At 41.2% G+C, this 26,459-nt stretch overlaps 1 protein-coding gene across 12 annotated transcripts in view; it reads left to right on the top strand.

Moving 5' to 3' along the window:
* CUX1 (cut like homeobox 1) overlaps positions 1–26,459 on the top strand; it is a 247,482-nt gene that overhangs the window by 153,460 nt on the left and 67,563 nt on the right. For all 12 annotated transcript variants that reach the window (XM_068909277.1, XM_068909279.1, XM_068909283.1 and 9 more), the window contains exon 9: positions 24,623–24,671. In XM_068909277.1, coding sequence (XP_068765378.1) covers positions 24,623–24,671 — 49 coding nt within the window. The remainder of the gene's footprint in view (positions 1–24,622; positions 24,672–26,459) is intronic.

The following is a 26,459-nucleotide window of genomic DNA, read 5'->3' on the forward strand; positions in this document are numbered from 1 at the left end:
ATATTCCAGCATATTCTAGACATCAGCCTGTTGCATTATTTTTAAGCTAGGGTTGAAATGAGATCCTTAGATGGAAACCTCTATGTAAATATGAAGTATTACATGCAAGGGTGTTATGCTATTATGCTAGCTGTGCTGTTGGTCAGCCCGGCTGAGGTTACTGCCATGGCACCTTGGTAGGCATGAAATCCCATGGCAGAAGCTACTGTTCCCACCTTCTTGATTCATGAGTCTTTACGAAATCACGGGAGGCCGAAGTGGCCGTGTGCTCCTGTCTGTTCTCACTTGCCTTCGCTGGAGCCAGACGTTTTCGGGCTCTCGCAGGCTGTGTTAGTCCAATGAATAGAAGAGAGAAGGAGCATGCTCCCACGGTCTCAGCCTGCTAGCAGGAATTGGCTTTATTTGTGAGCCTGCCAAGAGGGGAATCCAATTTTTCTGAGATACCTTCCCACGATAGCTCACTTTATCTATAGCAACTGCACTCTGTAAGCTGCCTTGAAGGGCTTCCGTGAGGAAGAGGAGGGACAAGCTCCGTGAGGAAGAGGAGCAGCAGGGAAGCAACACCCTTCTCTCGTAGGTACATCTTCCCTCTGAGCATGGCCAGGGTCCTTAGGCCTTAACGTCCTGCTCCGCTGACCTTGGACTTTCATGCAGTCCTTTCCATGTACGTGTACAGGAAGTGATGATAGTCTGGGTTGGTTTGGGTCCAAAGTGGCAAAGCAACAGATGCATTTTGGTTAACTTGAGAACAAGGAGGGCCTGTGATACCTGTCACGGCTCCTCTAGTGTAGCTGTAGCACAGTTGAATCATCAGAAACAAATGGTTGCTCTGTTTTAATAAAGTCGGGACCTGTCCTGTATGATATGCAGGATTACATATTTCCAATCATAAAGCAAAAAACTCTTCATCAGGTAGCATGTGAAACTGGTAATTTCTGCAATAGTCTTCTCCACCTAGGCATACATTTAAGACATAGGCTTTCTTATTAGCATCCACTCTTCTGCAGCTGTTTTTCCCACTCCCACACGGTGATGGTGCGGGCAAACAAGTGAGTCACGTAGTGTGTGTTGTGCTCCCTCATTTAATAGAAAAAGACGGCTGCCTGCAGTGAGAACGAAAGTAAAGGAAACTTCTGTAAGGTCCCAAACACCGAAACGCAATAGTCTGAAAAAGGCCCTTTCTCCCTCACCTGTCTTTTTTCCTTTGGAAAGCCACGTGCTTGCCCTGAGAGTTGGAGGACTTACCCTCCCTGCCCTGAACTGTGTGTAACAGCTTTCAAATTCATCCAGTGTTTTCATTTTATTTTTATTTTTTGTTTGGCTCTTCCAAGAATAGGAACGTGGTTTATAGTCATTGTGGTCATTAAAGTATCCGTACGCTGTTTGCTCATTAGACAGATTTTTCAGTGTCTCATTAAATGTGTCTGATTCCTTTGCTCCCTTAAAATTTTACTCTGGTATCATAGCTAAAAGCCCCCTTACTACAAAAATAGAGGCATTATCCTCTCCACGGTTAGTTTAAAAATAAAGATAGTTCTATTTTGTTTTTACTGTATTATCCATTAGTGCTGTTGACATCACGAACTTTGGATGCCCCATGTTGCTCAGTGCAAGGGCTGCAGAATGGGAATTCTGTAGCTGCTTAGATAGGCAGGTCACTTCTGCAGCTTTATTTAAAGCTTTACACCTCTCAGCATTATTTCTCCCACCCACCCCACCCACTTTGCAAAATTGCCTCCTGTTTTAAACCCATATCGCCAGATGTTTGTGGCTGAAGCATAGGTGGGGAGAGGTGTCTGTGGTGGCATTGCATGCAGGAGTCGCCCTCAAAGCTTGCCTCTCAGTATCTGCCCAGTGTCCCTTTTGCAGGAAAAAAGGGGGATTTTGGTCTGGAGACATTTGACAGGTTGGGCAGTGATTTGCCGCAGGATGGTTACAGGAACCATCTCATGAAGTGGCGTGAGAATGGTGTCGTTTCCAGGAAGCTGAAGACTTCTCTGAGAAGCCGGCTGCAAGCCAGAGGGGGTCAGTTTGCAAGCTTTATGTGGACGTCAGAGGAGCATGCCTTGTCTGCTGCAGCAAGGCCTGGTCCTCAGGCAGACACCACTTGAGGGGACCTAAGAAATATTTTCTCATTTACATATCCTCTGATCTCAATTAAAAGACAATAACCATGTGGGATTGCAGTTTTGTGTACCACAGAAAATATCTGGTATTATGAAACTGAATCTCATTATCTTGATAAAATTAAAAAAAAATGTTTTAATGAATGTGGTAGTGTTTTTTTTTTTTAATAATGTCTTTGAATAAAGAACTGAGAATCCCAAACATAAGGAGCTAGGGACCAGGAGTGCGAACTAATTCAGGGATTTGGAAGAGAAGGATGTTGCCCAGATCATGGAACAAAAAGGATAATGAAGTATGGTGTAGATACTAAAACCAAGCAAAACAATAGAAAACGTGCAGGCCTGTTAATAACTTCATTAGCATTCATGTAATGCATTAAATAAACAAATGCATTTACAATCCTGTGAGCCTAATAATATTAACCCTTAACATTTATTTAGTGTGTTTCTCCAGAGGCAGCAGCTCGTTGCAAAGGCTAATTAGCCACCTTGGGGCTGTGACAGCCCTTCCCCCTGTTTTAGCAGCCTGAGAAACTGAGTCACGCAGAGGTTGGTCAGGGCCTCGGAGGAGAATCAGCATTACAGCGAGGATCAAAACTCAGAAATCACATCCCCGGGCAGAAGGAAGGACTTCTCCCTTTTTTCACTTAGCTGCAACTTGCTGCTGCCCAGGGTGTTCCCTGGCTGATTGACTTTCACTTGCCAGTTTTAAGTGCCTGTTAGTAACAAATTCTGAACAAAAAATAATTTTGACGAAAGCACTGCCTAATTACTAATCTTCTGTAATAATCTTTTTCACTGGTTTGTAGTAAATGATCTTTGGTGGCTTGTGATCGCCGACTCCACCAGCCTCCCCTCGTTGCTTCCCTCAGAAACTAATGAGCTTTCAACTGGTTAGCGTTATCTTTTCCTCTCTTCTCAGCCCCCTCTCGCCTGGTACAGTTTGGGGTTTTTTGGTTTGTTTTGGGTGAGGGTTTGTAGGCTATTCTGGACTTAATTTGTTTTGTCCTGACTACTAGGCATAAATCTCTTTAGTTCCCTCTTGACTACACCTGCTGGATGATAAACCTGTCCTCCTACAGCTCGTTCTGGATGATCTCCTGTGGTTGAAGCACTCATAACCAGCATTGCTGGGTTGAAGTCATTCTGGTTTCCCACTGTATTAACAAGCACAGGCCTAATTTAGTTGGACACCTGTAGCTGTTTCCCTTCAGGTGCCCGTGGCAGTATGTTTGCAGCGATACAGAAGCTATAGCCTTCAGTAGAAAGCAATTTTTATTTGCTTTACAGAATAGAAAGCAGTGTAACACAGGATAAAAACTAAAAAAAAAAAATAAAGACACATTTTACAGCTTGCAAAAGCTATCAAGAAAAGTCAATTTCTTAGAGCTTTGCTAGTTTTTTCATTCCACCTGTAGTGATTTTCTGGGTTCGTTTATTCGGAATGGACTGATGTGTATATATATATAGCCAAGGCAACTTTTGGCCAATTGCTTAAGTTTCCTTCCTTTTCCTTCCTTTGGTTGAAATTTCAGTGCTGAGAAAAGTGAATCTTTCTCTTAGGGTTGGTGCTAGACAATGACTGCGGGGGGCATTTGGAAACAGGTAACTTTTCCGTGGTTTCCTCAAACCATTCTGTTTACTTTGTTTCATTTCCTGTGTATTTCCCCATTTATGGTATCTGGCTTGTTAACCGGCGTGAACGCGATGGTTACATCAGACAGGTAACCTGAGGGGCAGAAACGCCTCGCGTAAACACATGCCACACGTTTCCATCGTTCTGAACAATGACATCCTCCAGTTGGGTTGCCATAAATTTCTCTGAAATGCACACAGCCTTAACCGGTAGTGAGGACCCCATAACTTAACTGCAGAGTAACTAACCACCTTAATAAATCTAAATTCACTCTTTGCTGGAGACACTTCAGGGAAGGTGGGAACAATTTCCGCAGCCTGTTATCCCACGTGGTCATGCTAATGTAAAGGGTAAGTAGAGTTGTTCTGCAGCAGCAAGACTCCTGTGCCCGGCTCTGCGCTTCGCCCGCTATGCTTGGGAATCGCTGTCTTGCATAAAACAAATGAAAAGCGCCGCCAAGCAGCCGGTTTTGCAGCCAGAGTGCCCAGCATCCTTGTTCAGGGCCATCATTAAAAGATTTCATGAAACAGCCTTAAAAATGAAAAGTTTCCTTTCTGAGAGAGAGGGAGATAATTGAACTCATTGATTTGTTTCACGGTTTGTTTGCCCTTTCATTCCCTTCCTGAGGTGCTGTTTGCTGAGGAATGTCTCCAATTGCCAGAAAGACAGTGGGGTGTCTAATATTTCCCCGCCAGCTCTCCTTTCAGCCAGAGCAGAGTACTGTGGCAAGCCTCCGATATGAATTTTTAATGCAGAACTTTATAACATAGCCCTTGCAGCACGGCTGCTCTACTCTCTCGAGCTTTCAGATTTAATGCTCTGATGAACAGAGCACAGACTTGGGGCATTCGACATCAGTCAGAATTAACCCCTGCGTTACCGAGTGTGCAGCAGTTAATTTCCCTGTAGACTAATAGAGGCATGTGGGGAAAGCTTCCGAATAATGTTACATTGGAAAAGTATCAGAAAAACTTGGAATTTAACTCTTTTTTTAATCTGTGGTATGTATTGTTAGCCTTTTTCCTATCTTTCTAATAATAGGAATTTTTAAGGCTAATTATTCTTCCTGTGCTCAATGATAATGCAGTCATTCTCTGTTGGATTAAACAACATTGTTCTGTCCGGTTTCTCATCTCTGATAATCACCTATGTTGGTATGCTAGATGTCCAAAAAGGGGGGAAAGGTGAAATAACTTTGTATTGGATAGTTGTAGATTAATTTGTCATAAGAATTCTTCCAGATCATATCATTTAGATGTTTATGCCTTGGATCATGATGATTTATCTGAGAGGATTTTGTTCTTTTTGGAATATCAGCTAAGTGTGAGTGCTCTTATTCCATCACCTTATTCCGGTCTTCACCCGGCGAGAAACGTAGCGCCCAGCAATGTAGGTGACTAGTCTTGCTTCTTCAGGGCTTTAGCATGTGTTTGTCTGCATTGAATTCCCTCTGTCACTGGACTGCCTGTACGTCTCAGCTGGTTTTGGGTGTCTGGAGTTTTTAGTCTTCTGAAGTCTCGAGAAACCTGAATAATTATGGTTTATCTGCAGTTCGTGCCACCACACTGTTCATTGGCTTTTCTGAATCATCACTTTACATATTAAACAAACCCAGTCCTGATGGAGAAACATTGCTCTCCAAATTCTTCAAAACCTGTTTGCGTAGTCTTTGGGTTTTGTCTTAGCCAGATGTTTTTGGTAGTAGAGCATGTCACGCCCAGTGCTGGCCATGTCGAGGATCTTGGCTGAGTTCTGTCAAGAGGCAAATACGGCACTTGTAGGTTTAGCTTTGATAATGGAAAAGAAGTCTGACAGATTTAAATTGTCACAGGGATAGTGTAAGCCGGAGAGAATGAGATGGGACACCAAACATGCAGAGGTGTTAATGGCATTCAGGACTTAGCAGAGAGTTTATACTCTGGTGGTATTAAACCATTTGCCTTAAGCCCTTGTGAATGAGACCTGCAAGTTGTTCTTAACTGATACCACAGAAGTACATTTACACTTTTTAATCGTAAATCAGCATCTCTGCTTTGGTGAGACATTTACACGTTTATTTCAGATGAGGTCTCTTAAGCAGCTTGTCTTATTGATTATAGACCCAAGATTGTCTTCTTTACTTGCTCCACTGTTATTACTGACTCATGAGATTACGGTTTTCAAGCCTTTTTGCTAAATGCAGAGAAATCCCATCATTTTATTCAGTAGTTCTAGGCGTTTCTTAACTTTACTTCCATAGAAAAGCAGTGTATTTTGATATAAGGTTAAAGACTTTGTCTTATGGGAGGGACACTACTGATTTTGTGCTGGTAGTTAGATCTACATCTTATTCTTTGTTGTGTGAAATATGCTACATAAAGCAGGTCTGATGACTCAGTTTTGCCACATGTAAAAAAGGGCGCATGGGGTAATGCAAGACTTAATTTTTTAATGTGGATAGTCTTTCAGGCCTTGGAGAGAGAAGTGGAAGTGCTGCTCTGATGCGTGCATTGTAGCTGTAAAAATAAAAGCACATAAGTAGAAGCACATAAAATGCATTTGTTGACCGTTCATTTGAAGAGCACCATCCATTAGGCCATTCTCTGATGAATGGAAATATTCTTCTTTCCTGGAGACCACAGCAAAGGAAGAAGATGCATACTGCGTCCATCATGATATTAATGCTGTGATACTACTAACTACCCTATAGCATGGGCATTATAACTCACTGGAATGGACAATTTTAATTGTTACAGCATTTTTCATTGTTGTACCTGTTCAGTGCTCTAATGTGGGAATCATCTCCCTTTACTGAGCCAAAATGGAAATATTTATTTAATGAGTTGTAGCAGATTTTTATATGCATAGTGGTCGAGTTGAGGAGCATGACTCACAGGAAGTAAAAAGATCAACAAATTCGGTGCATTTAACTGTTTCAAGTTCCTTGCTACTGTTCTTCCCACTTTTGGGGGGGAAGGGAGTGACGACTGCAGAGGAGGAAGAGGCAGAGTCTCCCAGCCCGAATCCTGCAGATGCCTCCAGCTGATGCTCCCTGGCTCAACCCAGGGGTCCAATGATAAGCAGATAGGGGGAAAAGTAGCTGCTGTAGTAAATTATGCTTTTTAATTCTGGGTCGTGAAATTGAAATACGTAAGATCTGAATCGGGAGGCTGTATCTGGGCTTGTTCCATTGAAGAAGTAAAGATGTTGTCTGAAACTTATGGCTTAAATTCAAAATTAATATAAATTCTACTTTTAAAAATGAGTGCAACTAAATGGCTAGAATGGCTTGTCTTTTTAGGGCAGAGGTTGAAGCAATTAAATCCCTGCTGAGTGCGTGATAGTTGGTGTCTTTGAAGAACATGGTAAGAAAATATTCCTCAGTAATACACAGTAGCACTTTTAATAACTTCACAGTCTTGAGTTTATCTTTCTGGAGCCATTAGGGAAATGTGCGTTAGCGTTGCAGCTTGCCATCTGAATGTGACAACACACAACTCCTGCTACTTGAATGCTAACAACTGACAAGTCATTTGGTGTAGCCATTTGCCAATGTAATGGCTTAAAGCAGCTTAGTTTTAATTAAACAGCAGCTTCTGTATGTGATACCAGAGAAAATAATGTTCTACTTACAGCTGAGTTATTTAGTGTTTTCCTTAACTTGCTGAAGATAGCAACAGTTTTTTTTCTTTTAGCCTTCAGCTCATGCCTTGTCTGATATTTCATACGTAAAATTTGGTTGTAACAAAGCCCCTCTGGCGGATGGATGACCCTTAATAGGACTCAGCTTTGCCCAGGTGGCAGGAGGGGCTTCATCCTTAGACTGTGGTTGCCAGATGTGTTTCATCAAATAAAAGTCTCTCCCAGCCTAATAATTTATGCCCTTAGGCTATCAGCCTGAGTGGGAGGGGAGATACTGTGGGAATAGAGGACTGGGAGGCTTAATGATAAGGGGGCAAAATTTGTATCTGCTGTGAGAAGGTGCACCTAGCCTGGAGGTGAGGAGACTGGTCATCTGCAGTAGGAGGCGTGGGGTTTTTGTGGTTTATGTGAAAGTCATTTCATAGAGAATAGCTGACTTTGTTAGGAGGGAGAAAAAGTCACGTCATTGGCATGTCATTTCCTAGTACCTAGAAACGAGAAGCCAGTTTCTGTGGGATTTCTGGGGTGCTCGAGAAAACGCTGCCATCGGCAGGAGCGATTTTGGCGTGCCAGGCGGAGACGGCTGGCAGGGAGGTGCAGGGAAGTGGCGCTGCCACTTGCAGACGCAGCTCCGTTTCTTAACTGTGCTACTTTTCAACTGCTGCCTTTTTTTTTTAATCTTTTCTTATTTTACAAAGTGGATGTGGCAGAGATCACCATATTCTTTGGCTGATGTTCCTTTCTTTCTCAAAGAGACAGGTCTGATGTGAACTTGTACGCAACAGATGAAGAGTAACACTTAGCCTACTTAAGATTAGACCTGTTAACATCATGTGTAGACAACTAATTTTAAACGGCCTGGATTTTGGAGTTGTTCCTTTTTGATTTCCTTTATCTGAAGATGTCAGTCGTAGCACTCATTTCACTGTTACCTGATCCTCCTGTGCGTGAAGAGCCCTGAGCTCCAAATAAGTCAAAATACTTTGCAGGAATTTTTCCGTCTTCTTTCTTTTTCCTTTCTCTTTCCCTTCCCCTCCTCCCTAGTCCTCAAGTATTACGAAATCCTTTGAATCAGTGTGGCAATAGATGTAAAATCTGTAATTCTCATGTTACACCAATGCTAATAAAAATACGAACGTTAATAAAAATAAGAACATTAATAAAAATAAGACAACCCGAGCTTTTTTTTTTTTTTTAATTAGAAGGTATAAAAATTGAGCGTGCACATGGAGTAGTTCAAGTTGTGCTCATTGGGGCAAGTACTTCACATCTTGAACTAGGAACTCTTAGTGAGACTGATACATCCTGGCATTGTCCGATTTATTTAATCATATTTACACAAAGTCAGATATATTCATCAACGGAGAACATTGTGGGCAAACTGAACGAAAGAAAGCATTACTCAACAGAATTTCTCTTTGTTTGGTAATAGAAAATATATTGTCGGGTTTCGCTGGCTGAACGGCTGCTTTTAGCTCAGTGCAGATCATTTGCTAAGGAAATGAGGGCCAGAAAGCTACAGCTATTTGTGATTTTTTTTTTCCTGTTAATTCCCTCCTTGATAAATAGGTGTCTGGAGCCCCTGCCAGTGAGGCTCGAGGGCAGTGCTCATTAGCCCGTAGCCCTGGGAAATTCCTAACCGGAGGCAGGAAGAAGTGACCGGCATGGCTGTTTGTTTAGGAAGATAAGTGGGAGTCTCCCTTTGGGCATGTTTGAAGAAGGAAACGTTGCAGCGGTCCCGTCGCTCCAGCCCCGGCCCGACTGCCAAGCCGGGCCACCCGTCCGCTGGGCAGGGGCCACTTGGGTGTTACGTGCCCAGGTCAAGAGCCAAAACGTCCATTTTTAACGAGCCGCTCTAGCATGCGGCTCATTCAGCGGTGCGTACATAAGCTGCTTTTAATTGAACAAAATCAACGCCAAGTTAGTTCTTATTTGCAGGACTTACTTGGGGGAAATGAGTAGATTTTCGTGCTAATGTTTTATTGATTATTTGGGGGAAGTGCTGATCGTTTCTTAAGAGTACAGCTGTAGTCGCAGTGAGGGAAGTGTGAATTTGTGAATGTTGCTGGCAAAAAACATGCGCACAAAATGGTACATAGTAAATAATCAGCAGAGTTTTGTTAGGTTAATTATTCCAGATGGTAGTCAATTAAGTAAATTTATCAGTAATCTTTTCTTGGCTTTATATATGGCTGACTGTCTTTAAAATACTATATTGGAAGTTCATGACTTTTTGTGCAGCTAGAGGAAAATGACCCAATATGTCTAATTCCATGGAGAATTGTAAAGATGCAATATTTTTGCTCCAATCATGCAGGAATAGGGTATTCCCAAATTACACATCATTGATCTTTCTTCTTCTTGGCAAGTCAATGAGATCTTCTTGTTGCCAGTCCCAAAAGCAACATAATGCAGAGGCCTTCTCACTGTCATGTGCTTCGGAGTGTATATTATAAAAATTTCCCTTTTTTTTTTTTTCAGAGCCATCTGCTTTTAAGGGCTTTGTTTTGTAGGCAGTTGCAAATACCTTTGCTCTGCACATTATTCTCAGAACTCAAATTCTGCAACTATTACATTGTTAACATTTGGAGCCAACTCTATTTACCTTTTATTATTATTATTTTAATAGGCCTAATGCTTCCTTTCCTCTCTCGCTTTCGCAGCCCTTTGAGGAAACATTGAAGGGTTTGAGGGTTGCACTGAAGTAGTGATGTTTGATTTCTGCCTACCTTGCTTGTTTTCTTACCCTTGTAACATATTGTGATCCCTAAGCATTTTTAGTCTGCAAGAATTTTTCAGTTGAGTATCTAAAAGGAACATCCTGGAGAAGATAATTGGTGAAGAGGTGGCGGTGCAGAGGTGTCACCGTATGCCATGACTTCTGGGCATTTAGGGTCTCGGAGAGCTGCTGTAGCTGGATCATCCACACCTAAAGAAGCAGCTCTGTAAGGCTGGTGCACGTACCAGCTGGCATACTCACTTGTTGCTTCTGATACCTAAAGCAACAATGAGAAATGTTTGTTACCAGTATTATTCAGTAGCTGTTCCACTAAACAGTCTTTTTCTTCCACATTCCGGTTGGGAACATGGGCTGGTTCTTTCACTTTTTTAAAAGTGTGAACGGCCTATAAACCAGCTATTAGTTTAATCCTTAGCTTTTCTAATGCCTTATTACTTTGAACTTTTCGATATCTGCAATCAGAAAAGCTAGAAGTAGAGTTTGACTTTAGAATTAGTTACACTTTCTTGTGGTGTTTGGTGGGGGAGGTGGAGGGAAGGAAAGACAGTGGCATTGATGATGATGCTATTTGCGTCTGGGGGACTATCCACAGGCACTTTTTTTGTCCTTTTAATTAAGGTCCCGTAGACCTCAGAAATGGCAGAGGGCTCTTAGCTTTGCACAGCGTGTGAGCCCAGGCTGCAGTAATAGCAGGTCTGAGCTCTGCGTTGGTGGTCGAGATCAGTGATTTTCCGGGCGTGTTATGCACATTCCTGGAAGTCCACGGGTTATTGCTAAGAGATCACAAACATAACTGTGAAAGGCAACCAGTCGTTAAGTGCAAATGTGCCTATACCAATATCTTGTCCTCTGATGGAAAACTCCAGGTAATCTGCAAATTAGCAAGGTTAGAAATCACTGTTGCAGGTTCCCTGGGGCATAAGTTTTAGGTAGGACTCTTTTCACAATCTCTTTTGATCCTTCCGACACTGCTGGATGACTATCCATACCACAACCGTGACTTTCTTGTCTTTTCCCTATTCATTCCCTTCATACTGTCACAGTTGTTATTGTAGTTTTAAATATATAATATCTTGATGTTAAGCGTGTTGGACCAGCTTAACTCATCAGAAAACCAAGTCAGTACAGGGCTTGTAAGTGATAATGGGTGTACTTCTGCGCTCTTTGCTGAAAGACAGTGGCCACTAAATATAGCAGAGTGAGCTATTCTTGATTACATAACATCTCTGTCTGTCTGTACTCTGATGAAATAATCTATTTTCGTGGCAAAGGAGTAGGAGTTAATTTTATGTTATTGATCAAAAACATATTTTAGTTGTGATACAGAAAAGTTATTTATCTTTCTGACTGTTTGATTGATTTTTGTCGCGCTCATCGTCAGTGAGGTGGTGGCACGCTGTTAGACCGAAGCTGAGCAAGGCAGTTAGGCGGCAGAATGGAGAAATGTTTCATAAATGCAGAGTTCTGACCCGGCTTGGTAATTAGCAACCGCTTTGTGCATTAATTCTGAGTGGTAAATAAACTTTGCTCTGTTCTTAATGCTTTCTGTAGCCATTTTTTTAGAGAATATATTGCCTGATACCAGTATTATTTTAACCAAACTTTATTTAATCTTTTTATACGTTTTTTTTTCTATTTTGTTCCTATTTCCTTGCATCTTCTACCTACGTAGTAGTGGTATAGCATTAAAGTTTACTGCACCTCAGTACCTGATGACCCACATGGCCTGGGCCCGTGGAAGTCTTCATTATTGATTATTTCTGGGAACAGATTTAAGAAAAATGGATGAAATTCCTGAGCTTTGCAGTTTATTAATGCATGCTTTCCATACAGCCCTGCTCCCTCCTCCTTTTTTTTTTTTTTTTTTTTTGTTGGTGACAGCAGGGTGGTCTTATTTTAGATATAACATTGGAGAAACTTCTTTATTGCACACTTCACTTCAGCCAGGTGGATGGGGAAGATGATGCAGCAGTGACAACCTGGAAGTGGAAGCAAGGAGGTGGGGGCCAGAGGGAGGGTGAACTGTGTGAATTGTTATTTCTTATTAACCAAACGCTGGTCTTGTGCCTATAAGACTGACTGGATAATAGAGTTACAACTGCATTAAAAAATAAGTAAATCTAAAACGTAAATCTGCATTGTCTTACCTCCTTTCTCTGCTACAGCTGCTTGTTACGTTTAGGAAGGATGATTTTCATCCGCCAAAGAGGTTTCTGACATCAGCATATCTTTAGATTTAATAGAAATGTTGAGGAATTATCACTAGTGACAGAAGACTATTTCTAGTTCAGACTCCCATTCTGCAGAAATACTAAACCTGTTATAATAACTGTTGAAACAGAATAATCAAATAGTTCCGTACCACAGGTTACAATATTAGTCAAGCCTGAAGCTATTTTACCTTAGCAGTATTTTAAAGGCTAAACAACTGTTGAAAGGGAAATAGAGAATTTGAAATGTGTTGCTGCAAATCAAATTGTAGACTGTTAAATGAGGAGGTACTGCACTGTTGCCCTCCAAGGGCTTGCGGTAGGACCTAGAGTTGTTCTTTTTGGCCAAGAAGGATTATTTTGAGTAATTTTCTCTGTGTAATATACATAGAATTTAGTTTTGTGTGTAGACAGCTAATATATCTTTCTCCTTCCTCCTCCTGTTTTAGTTTTCTCTGTTCTTTAGACTCCATCTCCCTCCTTTATTTCTTTTTGCCTGTTTTTTGCTGCTTTCTGACTCGGGTCAGCACGATTCACACTACTGGTAGCTATAGACTGAAACTGCGGATTGGTGATATGATTGCGAACTGACAAAGTGGCGTGTCCATTCGGAACAGAGTTGGAGCTCTCTGGGAAGAGAGAAAGCCGTACTGGTAATTGGATGCGTTATTATAGGGATGGCAGTGATGCTGGTTGGTTGCCGTCATATACAGATGCTATCACCAAACGATGGCTTTTTGGTGTCCTTAAGCCTAAAACAGTGGCCAGATGTTGCAGGTGAATTTGACAATATGGGGAAGCAAGACAGCATATCTAAGTGCCTGTTAGTAAATGTACTGGGAGGGACACACAAGCAGCTTGATTAAAAAAAACAATAATAAGTTGGAAATTATTGGCCTGCTGGACGTATTTATCTTGTTTTATGTCAGTAAATCCTTCAAAAGGCCATATAGGATGTTGTCTTACACTGCATAGTGCCAGTTACCAAAGTCAGCCTGGACAGAGTGGACAGATAACCTAGGGGACTGCAGCTTTTCCGCCCAGCTTGAGTGGCTTCTCGTCGCTGATGCGTTATATTTACCCTAATACCTGCTCAGGCCACTCGAAAATTACCATTCTCCACAAGGTAGGATGCTGAAGATCTGTCATTGCTGTGGTGGTAAACAGTAATTTTCCCTTGACACAAGCCTGTGGAGCGACACGTGTATATCAAATTGCCATATTGTCCTATTTTATTTTCAAGCTGCCTTAAATCTATTTCACTGAATAGAGACCGAGGTTAAGTCGAAGAAAAATATTTTATAATGTCTTACAGTGGTGGACAAAGATACAGAATAAACAAGGGGAGAAATTAATGGAGACAAAACTAGATTTTCCAAATAGCTGAGGTCCCCAGCTCTTTTTGCAGTTAAGGAGAACAGGAGATGCTGAGCTTCTCTGGAAGAAGCTCCTAAAGATGAATCTGGTATGTTGCTATAGTAAAGCTGTGAACAGTTGCTATAGAAAAGTTGTGAATTTTTTTGTTATTTTTGTTTTAAAGAAAACAAACATACAGAAATATCTGCTATCAGCATCCATGTAAAATGAGAAGATTGTTCATTTTGTAACTATGCAAAACCTCTAGTCATTTTTCAAATTTGGCATGATGTCTCTAAGAAAAAAAAAAAATCTATACCCTTGAGTGTGCCAAGATGCATGTTTTACACATTTTAAGTGCAGTGACATTACTGAGTAAAGTTAAAATATTTGTGTGTATTTCTGGAGGATCTTATCAAAACATAGATAACGCTTCCTGCTGATTTAAAATATATCATTCCAATAAAAAAGAATGATACATAACATGCCTCTAATGAATGTATCTAATTTTGAATAAGTGCCCTCTTTTAACCCCATCAGTAGAAATAAGGAGATTGTTGCAAGGGCTGTACCTTTCAAAATGCCAAACTCTCTTCTATTATTATATATTTGGAGAAAACGGTATAAAACAGCTTTTGCAAGCTGTAGAGCAACAGAGTTGCTCAGTTAAGAGGTGGTCTTTAAGGAAATCCTTCCTTTATACTTTGCTATACCTTTTTTGCAAGCAAAAGCAAAGGCAACGGTTCTGCTATTCTGGATTGGGGTCTTTGTGTGTCCCTGAAGGAGCAGTTTCACATTTAGCCAGCAGTAGCACTGCGCGAGCGCTGTTTTTCGCCTGGCTTCCTAAGGAAATGAAGCTTTCACGAGCTCGTGGTCTGGTTTGCTGCCAGCCTGCTTGTTGATCAGTTTGCAGTTCATCAGTGCCCCTCCTAAATCAACTTGGAGGCTGAGGATTGATTTCCGTGGAAATTAATGGCATTAGAGGTCTCCCAGGCGGGGAGTTCTGGTGAATTTTGTAAGAACCAGGAGCGGACAGGAGAGGAAGCCCGAGAGCGCTCCCTTCGAGAGGAGGGCTGCAATGGGAGAGCAGCAGTCGCCTGTCCACCTGCTGGCTGCTCAGCCGTATACGTGTTGCTGGGAAGCCTCCGTAGCCACTATTTCCTTTTGTGGGCTGGGGAGCGGAAAGATAACGTTTAGGGGATGAGGGAATGCCCTGGAAATATTGCAGAAGGAATTGGCAATGGGGGGCTGTTGCAAAGCACTGGAGGCAGAGCTGATTTTATTGCAATAGGTATTTTGTAAACAACTTTGTAGGAGCAATCTGTTGGAAACGGTGCTTGATTTGTATTCAGGCTTACAGGAGGATGTGTTGTCTTATCCACTGGTTCACCTCTGCGAAAAGCATCATGAGTTGGGTACTTATATTCTATCCAAAATATTTAACAGTGTGCAGAATTTCAAGGTATTGGGTACAGCTCTGGACCTACCAAAGTTGATCAGGTTTTGTAATGGTGCCAATTTACTGGTTTATATGGAGGACTTTGCTCAGAACGGCTCACAAGGGATGATTTAGATTAGGGTTTCTCAAAGTGGGGACCGCAAACACATCAGTGGAAAAAAAGGGCAAGAGAAGGGGTCCTGCGTTGTCTGGCATAAGATGCTCTTTCCTCCTGCTTCCATTACGATCCAAAAAAAGGAGGGGAGGGAATAGGAAACAGGGAGAAATTCACTTTGTGTGCGAGGAAGGTGACTTGCTAATGAAAAGACCTCAAAAGCTAGTGTTTAGATGCTCAGGAAGCAATGATTTCATCATCAAATCTAACTATAGAACGTCCCCAAAAGAAGCAAAATCAGTACAATTACAGCAAACATAAGGTTTAATGATGGTGCCATCTTAATGTGATTAATAAGTCTGCTGATTTCCCACATCTTATCAGCCGACTGTAACATTGTTTTGTATATTTTTTATCTACAATATGCATTGTAATATGGGTAGATAAATAGAAATACCATGGAGGCAACAGGAAACAAAACAAAAATAATCAAACATGTTTATCACTAGAGCATTAAAATGGCTGCTGTGGCAGACACCAGATGAATTATGCAATACATAACTTAATTCTCTGGGCCACAGATGTTTCATTTTTCCTGCAAGAAGATGATTGAACCTTGAATGACAGTTTCAGGCAGTCTTTGATTGCTCTGTGGGTCACATGCTTGATATGACCTGCATTTGAGTTGCTTTCTACATGCTGTTGCTTTATAAAACATGTAAAATTGACATCATGTTGGCTGCTCAAGGCCAAGTCAGGAGTAATTCCATGCTTTTGATATGCTTTGTGTTTAAGTGAGGGAGAGGGAAGAGTGTCTGTGTTTAAATTCTGATACGTTATTGAATCAGCTGAAGTCAGGAGAGGGGAATTGCAGCAAGCTCTTTCAATTTGTAATAAGAAGCACCAGGAAACAGAGAGTTTGCGGCATCTGTGTCATCTTGAATTGTTAGAAAACCCTCAGAGCCATCATATTGGATCAAAGAGTGCCTCCCGCTCGCCAGGACGTAGCACCGTGCAGATTGGCAGTGACCAAGATGGCGAGTGGGAATGTTTGTTTGTGTAAATAGGCTGCTTTGAGCATGAATATTCTGCACGTTCTGATCTTGGAGATTGCGTTCCTCACCCTGAGGACTTTATCCTGCAAATCTGGTGATTAGCACCAGTGTCTCCATTTCAGCGGTGGCGCTTCTAGATATTAATGCAGGTGGGATTCTGGCAGTAGTACAGCAAAAATAAAACATCAAGAAGTTGTCATTTTCTCTGTAGCCTCTAAAGTTGGGTCCAAATGATTCCCCCGGAACTGATCTGCTCAGACTCCTTTCTTTGTCTGCCGGACTAGAACCTGTAGGAAAAAGGGCCTCAGCCTCCCACATGAGGTTGGAGACTTCTCATCAGCTGCCTGAGAAGTTAATGGAGAGTGGTTCTTAGATCAGGCTGAAGAAGATCATTTGGTTCTGCAAGTTTCGGATGGTTACCATACGCCCTTGGTCATAATCAGAATGATGGGCACAGTCCCCAGTGTCCCTTTGTCCAAGGTGTCCTCTTCTGCAGAAGGCTTCCTGCGTGGCCAGGGATTATTTTGTACTGCTTCAGATTGCTGAGTGGGAGCTGTAGTCACGGGGGGGCAAACTGAATTACCGTACTATTATCTCATATTTTAGCAACCTTCTCTGAACTCTTCTCCAACCTTCTCTGAACTCTTCTCTAACCCAAAGGGTTGTCGCCGGTGTTCTCGTGATGAGGGAACATTGAATGATCCAATTCTGGACACTTTCAATTAGCAATTTTAACATTAGTCCTGAGGCTTTGTGGGGTAAAGTGAACATACATTGGGAAATGAGACATATTTGATCATGAGATGAGGAGAAGAACGATCAATTGCATTTCTTTTTGTATCCGACGTTCCTCTCTGTAACAGGCAGCATGATGATTGGCCTCGAAGTACACAAGACACCTTTCTGTGCGCAGAGAAAAATGCAAAGGAGTGTTTAAATGGAGGAATGAACAATTCTGGGAATGAGTGGTTCATACTGGCTTTGTTCCAAAATATATGGCACTTAAGAAAACAGTATTGTCTTGGAATAAAAAAGGTGTACCGTTTGTTTGTAGACTGGGCTACATTTTTAATACAACTGCTACTTCTTTAGCCTTCTTCATCCTGGCTACTTACATTACACGTTGTTCTTTCATTTGCAAAGTGTGCCAAGTTCTTGTGCCTGTAAAACTGTGAGCATTACAGGTTTAAGATTCTACAGGTTTCTACTTGCTGTTGCATAGAATTCTTTTTTTCTCTTTATGTTTTATTGGGCATTATCAATTACTATCACTCATATCAATTTCTCTCACCCTGGAGAAATTATTAATAAAACCCTTTGCTGATCTTTAGAAACTCTGCTCCCTAGTATATCATGGGAATAAAGTGGATTTCTAGTGTATTTAAAACTTCGTAGTTTCAAACCTGATCTTCTTACCCTTGAAATCCTGACTTAAGCCATGAAAGGGAAAACAAAGTGCTGTACAGGTTTTCTTAGAAAACAGTTTTTCTATAGATTTAAAGAGGTTTAATTCTGTAGGGTCTTTTTTTTTCCTTCTAACAATCAAGATGATTCTTGTCTTGTATTATCCTAGTATTGCTCAATATCTTAAGCTTTTTAAGTAGTTTCTTTAACCTTTATCAATATTTGACAATCGCTTGTCATCTTTCAAACGCTTAGGACATGGTTTATTTGAAGATCCCACCTGCAGCTGGGGAGACTGCTTGATCCCAGTACTTATGGTACAAACTTGGTGTGTTAATGAGAAAGCACTGTAAGAGTTTTAGTTTATTTTTTTCAGATTGAACCCGTATGCGACGTACTGCATTGATACAAGGCTCGCAGTGAGAGGAAACGGCAGCTAATTCTAATAAAATAAAGAAATATGGAAAAGTTAGCATTGAGTCTCTCTCCTTTTTGCTAGGGGAAGAATTTGATTTAGTGTAGGATAACTCCAGCAAGGGTCCTGGACAGTGTACACTGGATATTTAACCATGCTCCAGATTAATCCAGATGATGTATTGCACAATCGCTGGAGCACCTGAAACCAACTTTTCTTTGATCTCTCAATTTAAAGCCTTCAGTGTTTCACTGCTTAACAGAGAGAGGATTTTTTTCGCCAATTGAGTTCCTAGGAAAGAAAACGCCCAATTCATTACTAAAGTTGGTGGATTTATGAATCCCTGAACAGAGAAATTCTTTTACAAGAGGCCTGGATTTATATGACATTGGAAAACGGATTATCCGATCTGAAGATCCTTAGAGGGTTGCTGTGAAAGAAAATATTAACCTATAGCTCTTGCAATTTAAAAAATAGATTTGAGAACTTACTACTAAAACATGTATTAGTTCTTTTACTTTGACATGCTGTATTGGTTATGCTGAAATAGCTTTTTTTCTTTTTTTGTACGACTGTTGCATCTATGACTTTGGGAGGTTGTATTAGCAATAAATGTGAGTTTATCTCATATAGATGTTTATTGGATTAGAATCATTATGAATTCTAAAAATGCCTAAATTATGTTTGTAGTGATAGTCATAATATGCAAGATAAACAGAGGTGGTGAGTTTTTTAATATTGCCTTCTTATCTGACTCTTGCTAAGAGTTTAGAAGAAAGTGTGTTTGGCTCTTCATACATAGGTCCTAGAAATTAAGCAAGCCAGCAGCATATACACCTTTGCTTGGAGTCGCTGAGATACAGGGATTAGGGGAGAGATCCTCCTGGCAGAGTCTGTAAACAGTCTTGAATTTGGGTAGGAAATTCATTGTCCTTCGTTTCTACTTTAAAAAAAAAAAAAAAAAAAAAGGTTCAAATGCTGGATTTCCCAGGCTCCCGTGCCTTGGGTGAGTGCCTTGATCATCGAGCAGCAGGCAGGTCTGAGGTGGTTTAGTGATCTAAAATTACATCCTAGACCCCAGAAGCTTTTCTGATAGACGCTTACGTTGCGTTTTGTTTGAATGCCTTGTCCCTTCTCTTTTTTTTTCTCTCCTTTCCGAATGTTCCAGACAGCTTCCCAGGATCCCGAGTTTGTTCCGGAACGTAGAGGTGCTAGACTGTACAACCTCCAATGTTAGGAGGATAAGGTGTTTACCAAATTCCACCCAATTCCGCTCCCTCTTGCCCCAGTGATGACAAGAGATACATGTTAATCTGTTGGTAGGGTTTTTCTTTTTTATAATTAAACATAAACGCACAGTATTTCATAATGCGTACTCTTAATTTGAAATTGAGCACATAAATGTTTTAGTAATACGAACATTTTAACAAGCCCCAGTGGCTCCGTATACCATTTGCTCTGACCAATAAACTTATAGGTGTTTTTACAGAAAACAAACGTGTGGGGAAAAATATTGTTTGCTTTTTGCCAAACCAATATATTAATCTGCCCCGTTAGTGAAGTTTCTTGGCCCCACCGCTGACTGCAGTTTCACAAGTGTCATCTGTGTTTTTCAGTTCTTCCATGTATAAAGAATCCAACAGCAGTTTCCTTCAAGGTTCAGTAAGTCCTAATGTTTCAGGGGCTGTAGCCACAAGATTTGGCAAACCATTCACTTGTCATGTTAATAAAAAGGAATTGTTTCTGCCTCTTTCAGCTAGTAGCTAAATGAAGGAGTTGGTTCAGCTGCATTTTGATCATAAAGTCCGGATTCTCCTTGCTTGCAAGTGAATACCTCCGTGGGTTTGGGGATTTTCATCCGGTTTAATTTTATTTAGAAGAAGAAGCTGAGCTTTTTCTGTTCTACCTGTTCTGGAATTTGCGTGCTTGTTATGCTGTTCAAACCTAATCGATTATCTTGATCTTAAAAAGAAAATTGAACCTTTCTGTATTTTTGATTTCCCATGTGCATTTCCATTGAATAAGGGGGGGGAGGTTTAAACTCCTTAAGTTCTTTTTTTAAATGGATGGCATGGTAGTGTCAAGGGCTATTTCATAGCTGTTAAAATCTTACACCTTTTAAAAGTTACATTTTTAATGTGTTTTGTTTTTCACTTTATACGCAACAGCAAGAGAAGCAATAGCAGCGTATTTCTTGATCGTGCTGTTTCAACAGTCCAGACGCCTTATACTTGTTGCTGCGTATTCTGTAGCTCCAAATGCTTGGACTTATAGTTTAATTGCCACGTTCCTTAGCCTGAAAGTGTTGAAACTTAGAACAAACTGCCTGTAATGTAGACTGGAGTGCTTGCCTGATTACTTTTGCTCCAACACAGAGATTATGAGGAATTAGATCAGATTAATGTTTATACTATCTGTAGAATGAAATAACACAGGACAGATAATATTCGTTCTTGAAAACAGCTTTTACCCACTCTTTATTATCTCTGTTTTAATTTTAAGAAGGTATCGCCCGTGACAAACCCTGAATAATGTTGGCCTTAATCCTGACCACTGTAGTGCAGAAACCTTCTGTAAAACACTGTAAGTCTCAGTGTAACTTAGCAAAAAGTCCTGTCCCTTCCACATACCCTGATTCTCTGTATCCATATAAAGACAGACAGAACTTTCCTTTTTTTTTCCTTTTTTGCCTTGCCTTCCACTCTTGGGGGATGGGGCAGTGTAGGCAGTCACGGGAAGCCAAGTCATGTGCTGCTTCAGGAACTAAGAAAGTTAAAAGTAAAAATCATCAGATCCGCAGCTCTGGTAAGTGACTTGAGTTCACATGGAGCGACTTTGGTCAGAAGTTCAGCCGCGATGTAACCACAGGTTTGCTAAACCTGGCCGTTGCTCTCTTCGAGGTCCCTGCCAGAGTGTAAAGGAAAACTCGTAGGACAAGACACTGCCCGCCTGAAGCGTAACGGTATTTTGCCTGTCAGGTAGTTCCGTTGAAATGAACAGAAAATATCGAAATAGGAAGGGCTGAAAATGAGCAAATGGGGCAGATGATGAATCCCTCAAAAATGCCCCGGGGTGGGCCTGGCTCCGGGAGCCAAACGGGAATTCCCGGTGCCGCCAAGGTTTGCGCTCAGCACAGCGCTTTGTAAGCAGCCCGGCAACGCGCGCTGTTTCTGCGAGGGCATAAAAGGTGCGAGAGCTGTAATTTATTTTCTAATAAATTCTTCTGCTGAGCAAACAGTGAACGTAGCTATTAGAGATCTTCTGAAATAAGTGACTTCAGACTGCCGAGTGCCAGCTACTGATGTGGTAGTTGAGCTTTGAAAACGAAAAGGCTGAATGCCGTTTGAAAGATTCCTCTGAATGCTGTTGACACTTGTGCTAGGAAAGAATATAGAGTAATTTAATTCATTACCATACTTTAGGATAACATTTATGGGTGCAACATTAGCCTCGGCGGATGCTCAGAATGCTGGGCTGGAGATGTTTTGTTTCAAGTTTTTTGGAGAGCCCTCATCCTTTTATTAGGTGTGTGGAAAGAGATGTGGAAAAACTAGGCAGAAAATGTACGAGTGAAAAGAGAGTTCAGTAGCCATCAGCTGCTATATTTGAATGCAAGGACAAAGGGACGATTTTGCCTTTGGCTACAGTTTGACACTTCTACTGGATTCGGTCAGAAGTATCCGTGCGTGTTGAAGGGCAGAAATATCATTTCTATGGTGTTCTATATCCTCGGTCGCTATTTGTCATTGACTGCATATGCCAGTGCTACGATAGATCTTTTAATCCTGACCCCAGCAGAAACGGCATGCAAATACCGCTACTAATACTCATATCTGTTTTAAACACAGGATTGTCTTAAGTCCCTGCACCTCATTTTTCAGGCACCGTCCTGCCTTCTAGTCCAAATTTGTTTTTGCTGTCTTGCCAGCAGCCTTACACCGGGCCGAAGGTGCTCTTCTGCCTTACTGCTCTTAGCCGCTTCTCACTCAGGGTTTACAATTCCCATTTGCGGGTGTGTGTACTAAGGAGACTTCCGTAAGGTTTAAAAGTTGTTATAGGTGTGTGCAGAGCAGACTTACATGAGCTGTGCTCATCCATTTCCCCACCCTTGGCTTCCTTAACTTGCCCCTGTGATCTTCAGACGTAGTTGAGGGTCCTTTGGTGGGTCCAGACCCACCCTCGTGCTTCTGACTCCTCGACGCCCATCTTTCTTCTGCATCACAGAGCCTATTGCTTTTCCTTGCAGCCAGGCTTCTTCCTTGGCTGAACCCATGACTGAAAAGTGACCCTTCTGCTCCAAAAAGCATGGCACTTTTTTCCCCTCTCCCAGTCAGAGATTTTAGTGCTTCTGAGTCCATCAGTCATCTCAGGTCATGCAGCTTCTAAGGCCTTTGGCTGATATCTGACACTAGCGTTGTCCTGCTGGGAATGAAAGGCAGGAATTTTACTGTTCCCCAGAATCCTGCTCCATAGAGAAGCTGAAGAAAGCTGCGGTCGCTTAAGCTGTAACCGTCGTGTTGGAATGGGACTCTCCCAGGCTCCGACCCAAGCGGCCTGTGACATAATCCAGACGTCACGCAGTGGCTCCGTATAACCTGAAGCACTCACATATAAATTCAACCTGAATACATAAGCTTGCATAAAGAGGATCCTTAAACTATCATGGCTAAAAATATTTGTAAAGCACTGGGAAATAACGTTTTGGTGGTTTAGGATGCTCTCTTCTGTTGTACTGTCTGTTACAGATGCATAATGGGGTCATTTGCATGTTCTCATGGACATCTTTTCCATGTGAAATACTTTAATTTCCATTTGCAGTTTAACAGGAAGGAATGGAATTTTTGGGTTGGCATCTAAGACAAAAGGTGGTGTTTCAAAACTAGGCTAGAGAGATCTAGAAAGTTATCGTAGGCTCGTATGAACCTGGTCAGGTTAGTCTCTTGATTAGGTCCTGCACACTTAGAGTCCTTATTTGCCTGAAGAGCGATTGTTCAACTCAGTAACTAACGTGTATTATTTATTATTAATTCAAAACATCTTGTGCATGATTTCTTTCCAGTGTAAGAGCACATTAGCTTCTTCTGCACAAGAAAACACATGTTAATCTGTTTTCCATTATTGTCCAAAAGATTTTTCAAAAGGCAATTCATGTTGCCTCGACAACATTAAAGGCTATAATTAAAAATAATTTTCCATTAATTTATATACATACCCATTTATTTATTATGATCTTTTATTCCATTTCCCTAAGTGTGCGTGCAAAAACCTAAAATGCTGTTGACGAGTCAGTCAGTATCCAGTGTAAAAGTCCAATGTCAAGTATGCCAGTACCCGGTTGTACCTCAATTAGCCCTCTTTCGCAGCAAACACCTGCCTAGAAAAATGGATCTTCTGTGGGATCTGCAAGAAAAGAAAAGCTGACTTTTGTGCATTGGCAGAAGAAGGGAATCCCAGTATTTCACAGCTTTTACTGATAATGATCTGCTACAGATTAAAAACAAAACACACACATTATGGTGTTGGCAGATTGCAAAAGGACTTGCTGGTTAAAGCTGCTGTTGAGAGGAGATGAGGATGGTGTTTATTGCATCCATATGGTCTAGAGATGTAAGACAGGCAAAGTGTCTAGGGAGCAGTAATATGTCTTACTGTACTGATTCAGAACATACTTTTAGGTATATAGACCCTTTTTCTGATGTCTTTCATAGATGAGAGTATGGCTGTGAAGTATTTGCCTGTAATTCAGCATGACGATAAAAGAGATTGCTTGAAGATCCGATCCATTTGTGTGAGCAAAGCCTTAGAAATGCTGGGGTTCTTACAGGGTCTCAGCTAGTAGCAGGCACCTAACACACATATATGATGGATCTATCTTTCCTTAACCGTTTGTATAGTTTTCAATCCTTTGACTTGCCTATTCAGCTTTGTAAAGTATACTAAGAGCCTGAGTCTAAGTTTAGTTATGTCCTTAAAAGTTATGTCCAAAAACCCTCTTCTGCATAATTTAAATTCAAATTTCTCTTTTTCTTTAACCTCATGATTTCTTTTGGGAGAATTTAGAACCAAACTTCTAGACACACTAAAACAGGCAACTTTTGTGTTCACGTATACAAGTAGATTGCAGAATTGCAGTCTTTGACTTCTTTGTAACTATCACTTGTGAAGCACCTTGTGAATTACCTCCTTGTGAAGAAGGATGACACAGTCCTCCTGCAGAAGGTCTGGGATTAAGATCTTCAAAGACCTATTAAATAGTCTCAGTTACTGATATGCTGCTGTGTTGCAGAAAGGGAACAGGCAAAGGAATTGGAGACTTAACAAACCAGTCACCACAGCTGAAACCCAGGAGGATTTCGCCAGCCAAAAGTCGATCCTGATTCCTTTTAAAATAACATTGAAAATTGGTGTTGTCTGTATGAATGTTACAATTATACAATGCATTGAACTCCTATAGCAGGCGTTGTTCACCATGTGGTAACGGTGCTTATGCTCTCTTGTTCTCCTAGGGCTGATGAAATTGAGATGATCATGACAGACCTCGAAAGAGCAAATCAGGTAGGATTTTAAGTGAATTTCTCATAAAATTCTGAGTATGACTGATTATTTTTTTCCTCATCTTTTGGATTTCGTGACAGTTTGTTTATATGCACTTAGCAATCTTAACTGTGTAGAGTAACCGCACTTCTGGCTCACGCTGCTGCCCTTCTTTCTTTTCCTCACCCTTCCTTCACTAGCGAAGGAGTAACAGTGGTAGCAGGGCAGCCACGCTGACCGAGGAGGTCTGACCTAGCGCTGCACCTACAGCGCTTGTAGCTAGTGGAGTTGGAGAAGGTGAGAAGAGCTGGTCCCTGACCTGGTGCCAGGCCTCACCTTTGGGACTGTCTCACCTGGCTGGAGATTGCTGCTCTGACTTGTCTCAAGGCAAAACTGCTGGTGATTTTCTGATGTGTTTTCTTGACATGTTAATTTTTAGCAAGGGTTGAATCAGACTGTGTCACGCAAGCTAACAAAGAAACTGTAGTTTGCTCCTGTGGATACTAATTTGGTAAATTGTCCCTGAAAGTCCTCTCCTGCGTTCCCTAGCAGAACACACATTCCTGAGAAAGCAAAACATCATGTGAAACTTTAAAAGCCAAAGTTTTAAAAAACCCACCTAAACAAACGGCTCTTTTGGTCCGTTCTATACACTGAATGACTGTTTGAGGTGATCGGGAGGGTGCGTTGGACATGCAGAGCTGCCGGGTGATGTATGGGGAACTGGGGATTGTTTTATAGAGAGGAAACCTCAGCTGGGCATTTTTTTTTTAATCAGTGAGTTACATTAATCCTACAATAATCTGTCCGGTAAGATCGAAATTAGGAATTTTAAGGGTCACAGGTGCCCATCCCACCCTTCCTCCGTGCTGGGTGCAGCCACCCAACATCCAATGGAGGGACGGGTAGCTGCTGGTGAGGATGAAGAGTAATGTCCCTTTCGAAAAGATCCCCTATTTAGATCAATTCACCGGTCCTGAATCTTAGCCTCTCTTTTTATTCCAAACCATGGCCTGCGAAATGTCTTGTTCTACGTGACTGGATAATCAGAGCAAGTATACTGTCATTTACATTAGTTCTTTATATATTGGAAAAATATTGATGAAGCAGAAGGCAGATTTGTAAGTTGCTGTGTTTATTATGTAGTCAGTAAAAGAAAATGGGTTTTGCACAGTGGGATTTTTGGTTCTGTCAAAAAGAACTTCTTTAGTAGCTAGAGCATTAAGTATTTATAAGAGTGCTAATAAGTATTTGAAAATCTGTAGTCTTTTTAGACATTTTGTAGGTGTAAAAGATGTTTTGGTAAAATTGTTTTGTAATTTTTCCAAAAGTGGTATGTTTTTTAAAGTTTTAGCAATGACTAGATTTACTCAGTTTGGTTTTTTTAGGTAGTGATGATGAAAGAAATGTCTTCGTTATTAAAGAACAGATATTTCTTATTTCCTTACTGGCATACTAAAATGGAATATATCCATCTATACAGAAATGATAAAGATATTTTCAGAAAATAGTTTCCATCTTACTGGAACAAACCATCAATGTGGTTTTTTGACTTTCCTGGGATTTTTTGAATGAGTCAAGGTTTAAAGCTGCTTATGTGCATAATCCTTATTTTGGTTGTAATTTAGCAAACTCTGGATCTGTACATATCCCAGTGTGCAATTCCTCTGAGCTGCTCTGAGGGCTCACAGCTGCCGGAAGAGGCGATGCTACATCCTCTTCCCCATTTCTCCCCTATCTCCTTCCTGCTCCTGGCCGTTGTGGTCCTACCCCCTCCCTCATGCCAACTTTGGCAATTGTGGGACCTTT

The sequence above is a fragment of the Struthio camelus genome, chromosome 16 (genome assembly GCF_040807025.1).
Source record: "Struthio camelus isolate bStrCam1 chromosome 16, bStrCam1.hap1, whole genome shotgun sequence".
NCBI lineage: Eukaryota > Metazoa > Chordata > Aves > Struthioniformes > Struthionidae > Struthio > Struthio camelus.